Consider the following 14,670-nt stretch of genomic DNA (forward strand, 5'->3'; position numbering starts at 1 on the left):
TCCTATATCTGCCCCGACAAGTACAGGCCCCCACGATTCTGTGACACCCTGCCATGTCCTGAGTGGGGGGACTCCAGCAGGCGGACACTGGGGATTAAACCCACAACCTTGGTGTTTCTTGGCGTTTCAGGACGATGCTCTAACGACTGAGTGGCCAGGGCCTCGCGTTTTCCTGATGGTTCTTGTGCAGTTACGCTTCTCATTGAACCTGTGTGTTACTTTGTTGACTGTGTGGGGTTTTTATTGGGGTCCCGCTAACCGTGAGGTTTGATATGGGCTATCACTATCACTGTGTTACTGGGTCATCCACGAGGGCTCCCCCCACCCTGTTCCTCTGGTCTCTGTGCCCCACTGTGTCTCAGTAACACTCAGAGGCCTCCCCAGCTGGCAGCAGCTGGGCCCCTGGCCCCGGACTGCTGTGGTGTGTTCCAGACTCGTGTGGAGAGGGGGGTGAAGTCTGCCCTCCGTGGTGTGGGATGGTCTTGCTGGGCCAGGGGGAAGGGCTCAGGTGGGGTGTGGATGGAGTCCTGAGGGGCCCCCGCTGCCCTCTGCTGCCTTGGTCAGCTCAGGTGGCTCTTCATTCCAATGCTCCACTCTGGCCCTGGGACTAGGGAGCTTGGAGGGTGGGAAGCTACAGCTTGCAAGTCCTGAGGAACTTCCAGGGAGGGGCTCAGGGTCCGCTTCGCACCCTCCCGGGGGTCTCGGGCTGACCTGTGGCTGTTTTGTCCCACAGAGACGTCTCTCACAACCTGCTCCGGGCGTTGGATTTCGGGCTTCTGGCGAATCTCTCAGCACTGACAGAGTTGTGAGTGTCCCCTTTAGCTCAGCTGTGGGATTCCACAGGGTGGGCAGGCAGCAGGGGCTGGTCACCATTGTGGTTACGGGGGCATTCCTCAGACCCTGCTGAATCTCCCATTTCTTTCAGGGACATAAGCAACAACAAGATTTCTACATTAGAAGAAGGAATGTTTGCTAATTTATTTAATTTAAGTGAAATGTAAGTTGCATTTTTTTTTTTTTTTCTGAAGCTGGAAACGGGGAGAGACAGTCAGACAGACTTCCGCATGCGCCCGACCGGGATCCACCCGGCACGCCCACCAGGGGGCGATGCTCTGCCCCTCTGGGGCGTCGCTCTGTTGCGACCAGAGCCACTCTAGCGCCTGGGGCAGAGGCCAAGGAGCCATCCCCAGCGCCCGGGCCAACTTGGCTCCAATGGAGCCTCGGCTGCGGGAGGGGAAGAGAGAGAGAGGAAGGAGAGGGAGAGGGGTGGAGAAGCAGATGGGTGCCTCTCCTGTGTGCCCCAGTCGGGAATCAAACCCGGGACTTCTGCACGCCAGGCTGACGCTCTACCACTGAGCCAACCGGCCAGGGCCAGTTGCATTGTTTTTTATGGGTGTCCATGGCTAGGCCCATGGGCTCCCAACAACACCCTGTGCTCCTGACCTGGCCTTCAGACCTGCTTCTTAGTTTAAGACCAGACCCTGAGGGGCCATTCGCTCGCCTCTTGGAGTTCCCCGACTCAGGTCCATGGCAGGCTGTCACGGGGGTAGTGGGAGACTGTACTTGTCGGGGGTCCTGGACCCTTCCTCAAGGCCAGGTCCCCCACACCTGCCCCCTGCACACCGAGCACCTGGCGCTGCCCCTCCTGTAGAAACCTGAGTGGGAACCCGTTGGAGTGTGACTGTGGTCTAGCTTGGCTGCCACGCTGGGCAGAGGAGCAGCGGATTCACGTGGTGCAGCCGGAGGCAGCCACTTGTGCGGGGCCCAGCCCTCTGGCTGGCCTGCCCCTTCTCCAAGTCCCCTTGTCTGACAGCGGCTGTGGTGAGTGCGGGTGGAGCAGGGCCAGCTGGGCCCTTCCCTACGGGGAGCCCTGCCAAGCAGGGACCCTGGAAGTGTGCAGGGGTCACCAGCTGGGGCAACAGTAGATGGGAACGTGGGGAACCTAGCTGAGACAGACCGCCTGGGTCAGGAAGGCCCCGTGGACTGGGGAGACAGTGTGGGGGAAGACCGGTGGTGGGATGGGGTAGAGTAGGGTGATCTGGGATCTAGAATGGGGGCCGAGAGGCAGCCATCTGCCCCTTCCAGGTGAGAAGTACGTCGCCTGCCTCCCGGACAACAGCTCGGGTTCCGTGGTGGTGGTGGCCTTCTCAGCTGCCCGCGAGGGTCCACTGGTGCCCGAGGCCTGCAGTGCCTTCTGCTTCTCGACCGGCCAGGGCCTCGCGGCCCTCTCAGACCAAGGCCACTGCCTGTGCGGGGCTGCCCATTCCCCCAACACCTCTGCCTGCCTGCCCTTCTGTTCCAGCCCCCCACTGCCCTCTGTCCCAGCCTGCGGGGGCCCCACCCTCCTCCAGAATGTCTTCCCTGCCTCCCCAGGGGCTTCCCTGGTGGGACCCCAAGGACCCCTGGCCTCTGGCCAGCCAGCAGCCTTCCATGTCACTGCCTTACTGCCCATCAGCTCCACACACTGGGACTTTGGTGACAACTCCCCTGAAGTGGACACTGCTGGTCCTGCCAGCACTCATTACTATGTGCTTCCTGGGCGCCATCACGTGACTGCAGTGCTGGCCCTGGGGGCTGGCTCATCCCGGCTGGAGACAGAGGTTCAGGTGGAGGCGGTTCCTGCTGCCCTGGAGCTCCTGTGTCCGGCCTCACTGCACAATAATGAGACCCTGCAGCTTAGTATCAGAAATCGTGGTGGCTCAGGCCTTGAGGCGACCTACAGCATAGTGGCCCTGGGCGAGGAGCTGGCCCAAGGTGGGTGCCTCCCTGAGCCTCTGTCACCATTCCTGTTTCCCACCCCAGGGTCCGGGGGGGGGGGCAGAGTCCCAGATGGGCACACATTTTAATGCCCCATCTCATTCCCTGCTGGCCCCCAGTGGTACATCCCTTATGCCCCTCCGACACCGAGATCTTCCCTGGTAATGGGCACTGCTACCGCCTGGTAGCGGAGAAGGCGACCTGGGTGCAGGCACAGGAGCGGTGCCGGGCCTGGGCTGGGGCTGCCCTGGCCATGGTGGACAGTCCTGCCGTCCAGCACTTCCTGGTTTCCCGGGTCACCAGGTACCTGCCCCCACCCTGAGAGGCTGGGAGGTTGTGGAGGGGGCAGAGCCTGAGGTGGTGAGGCAGAGAGGTGGAAGTGGCTAGGGAGACCTCAGTACCTGTCGTGGCTGGCAGTGGGGAGGGTACAGAGGCCAGATCCTCCACCTCTTGTGGTTCCCCGTGTGGGAAGAGCCTAGCTGGACTGTGAAATCAGACCTTGGATATCCTCAGGGTGCAGAGGGAAAGCAAGGCCTGGAGTGGTCAAGGCCCTTTCCCAAGGTTGCCCAGTTAGCGTGGCGGGCCCCAGTGCCTGGCTCTGATCTCAGCACCTCATCTCTCTTTCTTTGTCCCTGTGTCCATCCCTACCCACATGTCTGAAATGCTTGCCTCTTAGAGTTTTCCCACCTTGGTAGAGCTGTGGGGAGTAGCCCTTTGGGGGCTGATGTGTAGGTGTCTTAGTCCCCAAATGCCATACCCTGGGCCTTCTCGCAGGACATGTGCAGATCTGATTGGGGCGGAGCCCCCTCAGCTGGGCCACGAGCCCCAGGGCATGGGCGGCTGGATGGGCACTCCTGTGGGCCTTGCTCTCTAGGTCATGTCTTTGAGCCTTGGTTTCCCCACCTGGAGAGCAGGGACAAAGCCCACCTGCAGGACTGCTGTGAGAAGCCTGCCCCCAGAGTGAGGATGAATGGGGGGGGTGCCTGTCTTTGAGAAGACCCCTGAGTCCTTGCCATCCCGTCACCTGTAGGAGCCTGGATGTGTGGATCGGCTTTTCAGCAGTGGAGGGTGCTGAGGCCGGCCCGTCACCTCGAGGCGAGGCCTTCAGCCTGGAGAGCTGCCAGAACTGGCTCCCCGGGGAGCCGCACCCTGCCACAGCGGAGCGCTGCGTGCGGCTGGGGCCCGCTGGGCAGTGTAACACGGACCTGTGCTCCGCACCACACAGCTACGTCTGTGAGCTGCGGCCTGGAGGTGCGCTGGGTGGCTGGGGGCTCTGGGGAGTGCCTTTTTCGCTGGGCCAGGACAGCTGTCCCCCCAAAAAACACCGTTTTCTGGTCACCCCAGAGCTCCTCCTACACTTGGCCAGGACAGTACTGCTTACCCCCACCCCTGCCCCAGGCTCCTTTCTTAGCTGGTCAGTGTTCACTGGGTGTTTGCTAAGCACCTGTTGTTGTCCTGGGCTGAACCCACACTGAAGGAGACAAAGATGGGGGAAGCTGGGGTGCTGCTGGGGGGTGGCTCAGTCCTGCCCTGGCCCCTGATACTGCCTCTTTGGCCTGGGACCAATGCCTCACTGCACACTTGCCGCCCCAGGCCCTGTGTGGGATGCAGAGAACTTCCTTGTGGGGGCACCCAGCGGAGACCTGCAGGGACCCCTGATCCCCCTGGCACAGCAAGAGGCCCTCTCTGCCCCCCGGGAGCCTGTCGAGGTAGGCCAGCCAAGATCCTACCCCTGGGCACAGTGTGGAGATCGCTCTTATTCTGGCTGTAGTATGTCTCTTTAAAAAAACAAGCTGGCCCTGGCCAGTTGGCTCAGTGGTAGAGCATCGGCCCAGGGTGTGGAAGTCCTGGGTTCAATTTCTGGCCTGGGCACACAGGAGAAGCGCCCATCTGCTTCTCTACCCTTCCCCTTCTCCTCTCTTTCTCTCTCTCTCTCTCTTCGCCTCCTGCAGCCAAGGCTCCATTGGAGCAGAGTTGGGCCGGGAGCCGAGGATGGCTCCACGGCCTCTGCCTCAGGTGCTAGAATGGCTCCGGTTGCAATGGAGCAATGGCCCAGATGGGCAGAGCATCGTCCCCTAGTGGGTATGCTGGGTTGATCCTGGTTGGGCGCATGCGGGAGTCTGTGTGTCTGCCTCCCTGCTTCTAACTTCAGAAAAAAAACCCAAAAACTTTTTGGCCCTGGCCAGTTGGCTCAACGGTAGAGCGTTGGCCCGGCATGTGGAAGTCCCAGGTTTGATTTCTAGTCTGGGAACACAGGAGAAGCACCCATTTGCTCCCCTCCCTTTTCCTCCTGCAGCCATGGCTCAAATGGTTCAAGCAAGCTAGCCCTAAGCACTGAGGATGGCTCCATGGCCTCGCCTCAGGCACTAAAATAGTTCAGTTGCCAAGCAACGGAGCAGCGGCTTCAGATGGGCAGAGCATCTCCCTTTTTTAATGCCCTGTGTGCCCAGTAGAGATGGTTTAGAAAACCTGTTCTTGTGTAGGGAGAAGCCCTGGTCCTGGTATCCAGGAGAGCTCTGAGCTCCTGAGCCTTTCTCTCTTTTGTCTGTGGATTTAAAAACAAACAAACAAACAACCAAGTGGGGGTCCTGCTGCTCACTGATGGTTTTGGTGTGACTTTTCCTCCCTAGTGAAACGTCGGGGGCCTCATAGAGCACCATCTCGTGGTTCCTTCCTCTCTAGGCTGGTGGAGCCTGAGGGCCCGGTCTGTGGAGCTGAGGGTGCCAACCCCCATCCCAACATCCTTGTCCCCCCTCCCACCTCACCAGGTGATGGTGTTCCCTGGGCTGAGCCTGAGCCATGAAGCCTTCCTCACCACTGCCGAATTTGGAACCCAGGAGCTTGGCCGGCCTGCCCAGATGAGGCTACAGGTGTACCGGCCCATGGGAGGAGCAGGTGGGACTCTGTCCTGGTGGTGGGAGTTAGGGGCTTGGGTAGCCTCTCTGCACTGTCATGCCTGCTGGTCCCTTGGCCACTGGACTGGGTTCCAGCCTCAGATGGACGGAGAGGGGTCCATATAGGTCCACAGAGTCACTTACTCATGCTCGGGATCCCAAGGACAGATGGGATAGGGCTCTCCTGAGTTAGTCAGCTGGCCCAGAGTTGGGCGGGGTAGGGCAGGCCAGGGGCACTTTCTGCAGGGCCTCCTGTAGTAGTGGGTGTCCCTGATGCGGCCTATTAGCAAATTAGGACCTGTGACACCCTTCCTCTCCTCGCAGCAGCCCTGGAAAACAGCAGCGAGCCTGAGAACAGGACTGAGCCAGCTGCTGAGTGCACACCAGAGGGCCTCTGGTGCCCCAGGTCTAACATCTGCCTGCCACTGGACACCCCCTGCCACCCTCGGGCCTGTGCCAATGGGTCCACATCAGGGCTGGGGCTTCCAGGGGCCTCCTACACACTGTGGAAGGAGTTCCTCTTCTCTGTGCCTGCGGGTCCTCCGGCCCAGTACTCGGTATGTGTCACTGGCCTGGGTGCCTTCTGCCTCCCCCTTAGTCACCCAAGGTCTGGGTCTCCCCATAAACACAGATAAAATGCAGATGCTTTTGCATCATCCACTGGGTCCCCCAGCCAGTCCCCTGCCTGCCTCTGGCCTTGTCAGAGCCTTTGTTCATCTCCCAGCATGAGAAGCTCCCCCCAGGATCTTTTCACTTTCTGTGCCTTCCAAGGAGGACTCTCTAAACCTCTCTTGCTTGGCCGGCTCCTTCCTGTCCTTCAAGTCTTGTCTGCAGTGTCCCTCAGAGGACCGTCCTGCCTGGGGATGTCCCACCCTTGCTGCATTCTCTCTGCCTTGTGTGTGTTCTCTTGGCATGAGGCTGCCCTGCCTGTCCCACCACGAGTGCTGGGGGGCCGCTGGGAAGCCTTGTGGGGTGTGAGTGACTGATGAGTGCTGAGACCCTTGTGGAGGAGCGACTCGGGGTTATGCCAGGGGATCCTGCCCGCCTGTTGGAGCTGCTGGCCCAGTGCTCCTCTGCAGGCCCCTGACCAGTGGTGGCCCACTGTGGGGCCCTGACACAGCCCCACCTCCCTCTCCTGTAGGTTGCCTTCCATGGCCAGGACGGCCCCCTGCTCCCTGGTGACCTCATAGGTTTGCAGCACGATGCTGGCCTGGGCGCCCTCCTGCGCTGCACCCCGGCACTGGGCCGTTCCGGTCCTGAGGCCCCGTATCTCTCTACGAATGCCTTGGTCTGGCTGGCCTGCCTGCCCGCCGAGCTGGAGGCCAGCCCAACTGGCCAGGCCTGTGCCTTGCGGCTGCTCACGGCCACCGAGCGGGTTACCCCCCTGTTGGGCCAGTGGTCCAACCCAGGGCTGAGGCGGCCAGGCCGCTACGAGGTCCGGGCCTCTGTGGGCAACAGTGTGTCGAGGCGCAACCTGTCCTGCAGCTTCGAGGTGCTGTCCCCCGTGGTTGGGCTGCGGGTCGTCCACCCCGTTCCCCACGACGGCCTCCTTTACATGTCCACCAACGGCTCTGCCCTGGTGCTCCAGGTGGACTCCGGTGCCAATGCCACGGCCACGGTGCACTGGCCTGGGGGCAACACCAGCGCGCCCTTTGAGGCCACCTGTCCCGATTTGGTGGCTGCCCTGGTGCCTGGGTGCGCCAGTGAGCCCAACAGTACCCTGTTCTCCGTGTTGGCACTGCCCAGGCTCAGTGAGGGCCAGCACGCAGTGGAGGTTGTGGTGGAGAACAGCGCCAGCCGGGCAAACCTCAGCCTGTGGGTGAAAGCGGAGGAGCCCATCTGCGGCCTCCGAGCCACGCCCAGCCCCGAGGCCCGCGTGCTGCAGGGCGTCCTGGTGGTAAGTGTGGCCAGCAAGTCTGCCCAGCTTCTTCTGAGACAAGGTGCTCATGCAGAGGGGCCCCTCCCCAGTGAGGAAGGAGCTTGGTTGGTTGCCGGGCAAGTCCTGCTAGGTGGTCATTCATTCCTAAACTGCTGAAAAATCACTGATAGAACAGGGGCTCTGAGAACATTTCTCTCCACTCTCCCATTTCAAGAAACACACATGGAACTCCGCTCACCTCTAGCCTCATCGAGCCTGGGTGTGTTTTCAAGCACTTTTTGAGGTGGGGTCTAACGCCACCTGGCCACATCTGTGCCTCTCTGGGAAGGGGCTGTCCCCACCCTGGGGTGCCTACCCTGAACAAGGCAACCACCAGCTTTGCACCTTTGCACAGGAGCCTTGGAAAGGGCTGTCTCTGACAGCCCTGCCATTGCACAGTGTGTCCCCTAGCTTACCCAGTCACACCTTTTCACACCCGTTCTATCAGGCAGTACAGGGCAATGTCCAGCCATGAGGCTCTTTGAAACACATGCCTTCCCAAATGGCATTGTGCTGTCCAACTAAGGGGCCTGGGAAAGGGTGTGCAGATTCAGAGATGACAGGTGGAGAAGCCGGTGCAGAGGTCAGGATGTGACTAAGCCCAGGCTCAGTCCCCTTCCGCCTGGCTCCTTAGTGTAGGGTGGCCCTAGGACCCTCTCCTGCCCCCCCTTCTGGCTTTCCCTCTCCACAGTGCCTTCAAGTCCTGCCCCAGGAAGCCCCACAGGGAGGTGTGTCCAGGCTGGTAGACACGGGCTGAGGGCGGGGTCACTGTTGGCCAACGCTGTGTCCTTCCCTCAGAGGTATAGCCCCACAGTGGAGGCCGGGTCAGACGTGGTCTTCCGCTGGACCATCGATGACAAGCAGTCGTTGACCTTCCACAATGTGGTCTTCAACGTCATCTACCAGAGTGCTGCTGTCTTCAAGCTCTCGGTGGGCAAAGGGCGCAGGCAAGGGAATGGGGTGGGCGTGCCCTTGCCTTCTATTTCTGCTTTGCTTTGCTCTGCTCCCCTGACTCAGCAGGGTCAATGCAGGGTGGGGCTCTGCCCACTGCCTGAGGCCTGCTGGCAGCCAGGTCATCGCCACCTGTCTCCACAGCTGACGGCCACCAACCATGTGAGCAATGTCACTGTGAACTACAACGTCACTGTGGAGCGGATGCACAGGATGCAGGGCCTGCGGGTGTCCGCAGTGCCGCCTGTGCTGTCCCCCAACGCCACACTGGTGCTGGCGGCCGAGGTGCTGGTGGACTCGGCGGTGGAGGTGTCCTTTGTGTGAGTGCACTGGGCCCAGCAGGGAGCAGGGCGTCCGGTTCTCCCCTAGCGTTCCCTCCCCTGCCCCCCATCTGTCAGGAGGTGCTAGGGCCATAGGATCTGGGATGCGGCAACAGGACTGGGTGGGAAGCTGACTGAAGGGACAGGAAAGAAAGAGGGGCTGTCCTGGGCCAGTGGGCGCCCCCCCAGGGAGCAGCCAGCCCCTCCCACTCATCCCCCCCAGCTGCTCACTGCCTGCCTGCTGCCCCGGCAGGTGGACCTTCGGGGATGGGGAGCAGGTGATCGGCCAGTTCAAGCCTCCATACAATGAGTCCTTCCAGGTCCCAGATCCCATGGTGGCCCAGGTGCTGGTGGAGCACAGCGCCGCTCACACCTACGCCATCCCAGGTGAGGGCAGGCCTGCCACCCTGCTGACCCGCTCTGGGCATGCCCTGCCCTAGGGGCAACCCCCAGGGAGCTAGCTTGGATTGATGGCCCAGGGCCTTACTAGGGTGAAGGAGGGGTGAAGAGGGGTAGGGGGTGGACCCTGTCACTGCATCCTGTGATTTGAATATGCTGATCAGAAACTAGACCCTCCTGTCTCCTTCTTTGAGGCTTTTTTGGGAGAGAAGTGGGAGGGGGCTCTTCTTGTTTAGTTACTTTTAAAATTCCAGAAGCCTCATACAGAGAATATAAAGTAAACAGCAGGGCGTCCACCATCCTTGCCCTGTGCTGGCACTCACTCTTAACCTCTGAGTGAAGTCATACCTAGAGACATTCTGCTCCTTGTCCCACTTCTGCTGTAGCCCTGTGTCTCGCCCTGTTGGCAGCACCCCCCCGCACACCTTGCTGTGAGGACCTCCTGGGTGGGACCCAAGGGTGTTCTCCTTTCTGTTTGACCATGGCCCTGTTCTGCCCTCCCGAGAAGCCATTGCACACAGCAGCCCTCAAGGGGTTAGGGAGGGATTGTGCTGAGCAGGCGGTGCAGTGGCCACGGGGCCATTTCCACTCTGGGCCTGTCCCCCAGGTGAGTACAACTTGACCCTGCTCGTGTCTACCACCTTCGAGAACTTGACGCAGCTGGTGCCTGTGAGTGTGCGTGCCTCTCTTCCTGCCATGGCTGTGGCCGTGGACAGCCCTGTCCTGGTGGCTGGCCAGCTCCTCACCTTTTCTCCGCACCCGCTGCCCTCGCCTGGGGGCATCCTGTACACGTGGGACTTTGGGGATGGCTCCCCAGCCGTGACATGTCACCAGCCAGTGGTCAACCACACATACACCTTGAAGGGCACATACCGTGTCTGCCTGGAAGTCAACAACACAGTGAGCAGCACAGTGGCATGCACTGATGTCCGTGTCTTTGAGGAACTCCGTGGCCTGAGTGTGAGTCTGAGCCCAGCTGTGGAGCAGGGCGCACCTGTGGTGGTCAGTGCCACCCTGGAGTCAGGCGACAATGTCACATGGACTTTTGACATGGGGGATGGCACAGTGCTCGTGGGCCCTGAGGCCACAGTAGAGCATGTGTATTTGCGGGCTCAGAACTGCACAGTGACTGTGGGTGTGTCTAGCCCCGCCGGCCACCTAGCACAGAGCCTGCCCGTGCAGGTCTTTGTTTTAGAGGTGTTGTGGATCGATCCTGTGGCCTGCATACCTGCGCAGCCCCAGGCCCGGTTCACAGCCCATGTCACTGGGGACCCTGCCCACTATGTCTTCGATTGGACCTTTGGAGACGGCTCATCCAACACAACGGTCTGGGGAGACCCGACTGTGACGCACAACTTCACACGGAGCGGCACGTTTCCTCTGGCGCTCATTCTCTCGAGCCAAGTGAACAAGGCACATTACTTCACCAGCGTGTGTGTGGAGTCTGAGGTGGGCAACGTTACCCTGCTCCCCGAGAGGCAGTTTGTGCGGCTCGGAGAGGAGGCCCGGCTAGTGGCCCATGCCTGGCCCCCAGCCCCCTACCGCTACACCTGGGACTTTGGCACCGAGGACGCCCCCTGCATCCGGGTCCCCGAAGTCACATTCACCTATTGGGATGCAGGATCCTACCTGGTGACAGTCACTGTGTCCAACAACATCTCGGCTGCCAACAACACGGCGCTCGTGGAGGTGCAGGAGCCCGTGGAGGTCACGGGCATCAGGGTCAACGGATCCCGTGTGCTGGAGCTGCAGCAGCCCTACCTCTTCTCCGCTGTGGGCCGTGGACGCCCTGCCACCTACCTGTGGGAGCTGGGGGACGGTGGGCAGCGTGAGGGCCCTGCGGTCACCCACATGTACGCCAGCACAGGCCACTTCACCGTCAGAGTGGCCGGCTGGAACGAGGTGAGCCGCAGCGAGGCCCGGCTGAACGTCTCGGTACAGCGGCGCGTGCAGGGTCTCAGCGTCAACGCCAGCCGCACGGTGGTGCCCCTGAATGGCAGCGTGAGCTTCAGCACCTCGCTGGAGGCGGGCAGTGATGTGCGCTACTCTTGGGTGCTCTGTGACCGATGCACACCCATTCCTGGGGGCCCCACCATCTCTTACACCTTCCGCTCTGTGGGCACCTTCAACATCATCGTCACAGCCGAGAATGAGGTGGGCACTGCCCAGGACAGCATCTTTGTCTACGTGCTGCAGCGCATTGAGGGGCTCCAGGTGGCTGGTGGCGGCGGCAGCTGCTGTTTTCCCACCAACAGCACCCTTCAGCTGCAGGCGGTGGTCAGGGACGGTACCAACATCTCCTATGGCTGGACTGCCCAGCGGGACGGCGGCCCCACTCTGGTCGGCAGTGGCAGATCCTTCTTGCTTACTGTGCTCGAAGCTGGCACCTACCACATCCAGCTGCGGGCCACAAACATGCTGGGCAGTGCCATGGCCAACCGCACTGTGGACTTTGTGGAGCCCATAAGGCAGCTGGCTGTGACTGCCTCTCCGAATCCGGCCTCTGTCAACGTGAGTGTCACCTTCTGTGCTGAACTGGCTAGTGGCAGTGGTGTCATTTACACCTGGTCCCTGAAGGAAGGACTGAGCTGGGAGTCCCCAGATCCATCCATGACCCACACCTTTCTCACTCCTGGCTTATACCCGGTCACCATTACAGCCAAGAACCCACTGGGATTGGCCAACGCCACCATTGACTTGGCTGTGCAAGTGCCCGTGAGTGGTCTCAGCATCAGGACCGACGAGCTAGACAGCAGCTATGTGGTGACCGGCTCTGCTGTGCTCTTCCAGGGGCAGTTGATCTTGGGTACCAATGTCAGCTGGTGCTGGGCTGTTCCGGGTGGCAGCAGGCATGGCCAGCGTGTCACTGTGGTCTTCCCTGATGCTGGCACCTTCTCTGTCCAGCTCAACGCTTCCAATGCAGTCAGTTGGGTCACAGCGACACACAATCTTACGGTGGAGGAGCCTGTTGTGGGCCTGGAACTGTGGGCCAGCAGCAAGGTGGTGGAGCCCGGGCAGTTGGTCCACTTTCAGATCCTCCTAGCTGCTGGTTCAGCCGTCAGCTTCCACCTCCAGGTCAGCGGGGCTGGCCTTGAGGTGCTCCCCGGGCGTCACTTTTCCCGCAGCTTCCCGCGGGTTGGGGACTACACCTTGAGCATCCAGGCTGAGAACCACGTGAGCCGCGCACAGGCGCAGGCCCGCATCCTGGTGCTGGAGGCTGTGGGTGGGCTCCAGGTGCCCAACTGCTGTGAAGCAGGCATTGCCACAGGTACTGAGAGGAACTTCACGGCCCGGGTACAGCGGGGTTCTCGTGTCGCCTATGCCTGGTACTTCTCCTTACAGAAGGTCCAGGGGGACTCGCTGGTCATCCTATCAGGTCGTGATGTCACCTACACCCCCGTGGCTGCGGGGTTACTAGAGATCCATGTGCGTGCCTTTAACGAGCTGGGTGGTGTGAACCACACCCTAGTGGTTGAGGTCCAGGATGTTATTCAGCACGTGGGGCTGCGTAGCAGCCGCTGCTTCACCAACCATTCAGCCCGGTTCGAGGCTGCCACAAGCCCCAGCCCCCGGCGCGTGGTCTACCGCTGGGACTTTGGGGATGGGACCCCAGCAGAGGGCACAGAAGATCCCTGGGCCGACCACTTCTACCTGCAGCCCGGAGACTACCAAGTGGAGGTGAATGCCTCCAACCTGGTGAGTTTCTTCGTGGCACAGGCCACAGTCACCGTCCACGTGCTGGCCTGCAGGGAGCCCAGGGTGGATGTGGCGCTGCCGCCGCAGGTGCTAATGCGGCGCTCCCAGCGCAACTACTTGGAGGCCCACATCGACCTCCGTGACTGTGTCACCTACCAGACTGAGTACCGCTGGGAGGTGTACCGTGCCGCCAGCTGCCTGCGGCCTGGGCGCACAGCCCGTGTGGCCCTGCCTGGTGTGGACGTGAGCCGGCCCCAGCTGGTGGTGCCTCGCCTGGTGCTGCCCGTGGGTCACTACTGCTTTGTGTTTGTGGTGTCGTTTGGGGACACACCCCTGTCGCAGAGCATCCAGGCCAATGTGACAGTGGCGCCAGAGCGCTTGGTACCCATTGTTGAGGGTGGCTCGTACCGCGTGTGGTCAGATACGCAGGACCTCGTGCTGGATGGAAGCAAGTCCTACGACCCCAACCTAGAGGATGGTGACCAGACGCCCCTCAGCTTCCACTGGGCCTGTGTGGCCTCAACACAGGTTAGCTGTACCGCAGGGCCAAAGAAAAGGGGTGTCTTTCCAGCCCCCCGCAATTGTTTGCACTAATGAACCCGGGAGGGGGTCCATGTGCTGGCACAGTCCTGGTGGGCTTGATCCCAGCAGAGGGAGGGTGGTGTCCCTAGCTGTCCTCTGGACCAGGCTCTCTGCATTGAGATGGGGCCAGGGTCTCACTGCCCCTGTTGTGGATCACAGAGTGTGACTGGCGGATGTGTGATGAACTTTGGGCCCCGTGGAAACAGCATAGTCACCATCCCTCGGGAGCGCCTGCAAGCTGGTGTGGAATATACCTTCAACCTGATTGTGTGGAAGGCCGGCAGGAAGGAGGAGTCCACCAACCAGACGGTAGGTGCCACCTTCCCTTGGCCTTAGGCCAGGAAAGGGGAGCCTCAGGCCTGCGGTGGGGGGAGGGGTCGCTGCCAGGAAGGGCTGCGTGCACAGGGCTGCCTCCCACAGATAGGGCCAAACACCCTTTTTATTTTATTTTTTTTGTGGCAGAGACAGTCAGAGAGAGGGACAGATAGGGACAAACAGGGAGACAGATGAGAAACATCAATCCTTTGTTGCAGTTCCTTAGTTGTTCATTGATTGATTTCTCATATGTGCCTTTACCCGGGGGCTACAGCAGACCGAGTAACCCCTTGCTCAAGCCTTGACCTTGGGCTCAAGCTGGTGAGCCTTGCTCAAACCCAATGAGCCCACGCTCAAGCTGGCGACCTCGGGGTCTCGAACCTGGGTCCTCCGCGGCCCAGTCCGATGCTCTATCCACTGCGCCACCGCCTGGTCAGGCCCAAACACCCTTTTTAAAGGTTATTGTACTTACAGAGGCTATCAGTTTTCTGAGTTACAAATTCTGATACAAATTCTGTTTAGTAAGACATCCTGCTTTAGCATTACTTCTTCCAAACGCAGTACGCTACGCTTCAAACCTTAGAGGAGGTGTGGAGCTCTTGTGATTTTGAGGCATAAACTGTCCCAACAGCGCAAAGGCTAACAATGAAGAAACGTTGCTTCCTGAGAGTGGCTGTTCTAGTTTTCTAAGGGGGGCTGTTCTTCCCTCTCTGTTGGTACTTGCTCTGATCCCCTCCCCTGGGCCGGCCAGGTAGGTCAGGACTGGTGTGCGGTGACCCCATATCAGCTACCCCCCCTGCTGTTGGGCCTGCTGATGGGAGCAGGTATGCCAGGCTTT

General features: G+C 60.6%; 1 protein-coding gene across 4 annotated transcripts in view; it reads left to right on the forward strand.

Annotated features, from left to right (window-relative positions):
- Nucleotides 1-14,670, forward strand: part of PKD1 (polycystin 1, transient receptor potential channel interacting) — a 53,093-nt gene that overhangs the window by 17,638 nt on the left and 20,785 nt on the right. For 3 of the 4 annotated variants that reach the window (XM_066275250.1, XM_066275251.1, XM_066275253.1), the window contains exons 2-16: nucleotides 734-805; nucleotides 926-997; nucleotides 1,652-1,821; nucleotides 2,086-2,754; nucleotides 2,877-3,060; nucleotides 3,788-4,008; nucleotides 4,351-4,466; nucleotides 5,526-5,652; nucleotides 5,976-6,208; nucleotides 6,793-7,548; nucleotides 8,368-8,499; nucleotides 8,665-8,840; nucleotides 9,094-9,227; nucleotides 9,847-13,463; nucleotides 13,677-13,826. In XM_066275250.1, coding sequence (XP_066131347.1) covers nucleotides 734-805; nucleotides 926-997; nucleotides 1,652-1,821; nucleotides 2,086-2,754; nucleotides 2,877-3,060; nucleotides 3,788-4,008; nucleotides 4,351-4,466; nucleotides 5,526-5,652; nucleotides 5,976-6,208; nucleotides 6,793-7,548; nucleotides 8,368-8,499; nucleotides 8,665-8,840; nucleotides 9,094-9,227; nucleotides 9,847-13,463; nucleotides 13,677-13,826 — 6,829 coding nt within the window. The remainder of the gene's footprint in view (nucleotides 1-733; nucleotides 806-925; nucleotides 998-1,651; nucleotides 1,822-2,085; nucleotides 2,755-2,876; nucleotides 3,061-3,787; nucleotides 4,009-4,350; nucleotides 4,467-5,525; nucleotides 5,653-5,975; nucleotides 6,209-6,792; nucleotides 7,549-8,367; nucleotides 8,500-8,664; nucleotides 8,841-9,093; nucleotides 9,228-9,846; nucleotides 13,464-13,676; nucleotides 13,827-14,670) is intronic. The other variant, XM_066275252.1, reaches the window with a different exon arrangement.

Source organism: Saccopteryx bilineata, chromosome 4, assembly GCF_036850765.1.
Source record: "Saccopteryx bilineata isolate mSacBil1 chromosome 4, mSacBil1_pri_phased_curated, whole genome shotgun sequence".
Taxonomy (NCBI): Eukaryota; Metazoa; Chordata; class Mammalia; order Chiroptera; family Emballonuridae; genus Saccopteryx; species Saccopteryx bilineata.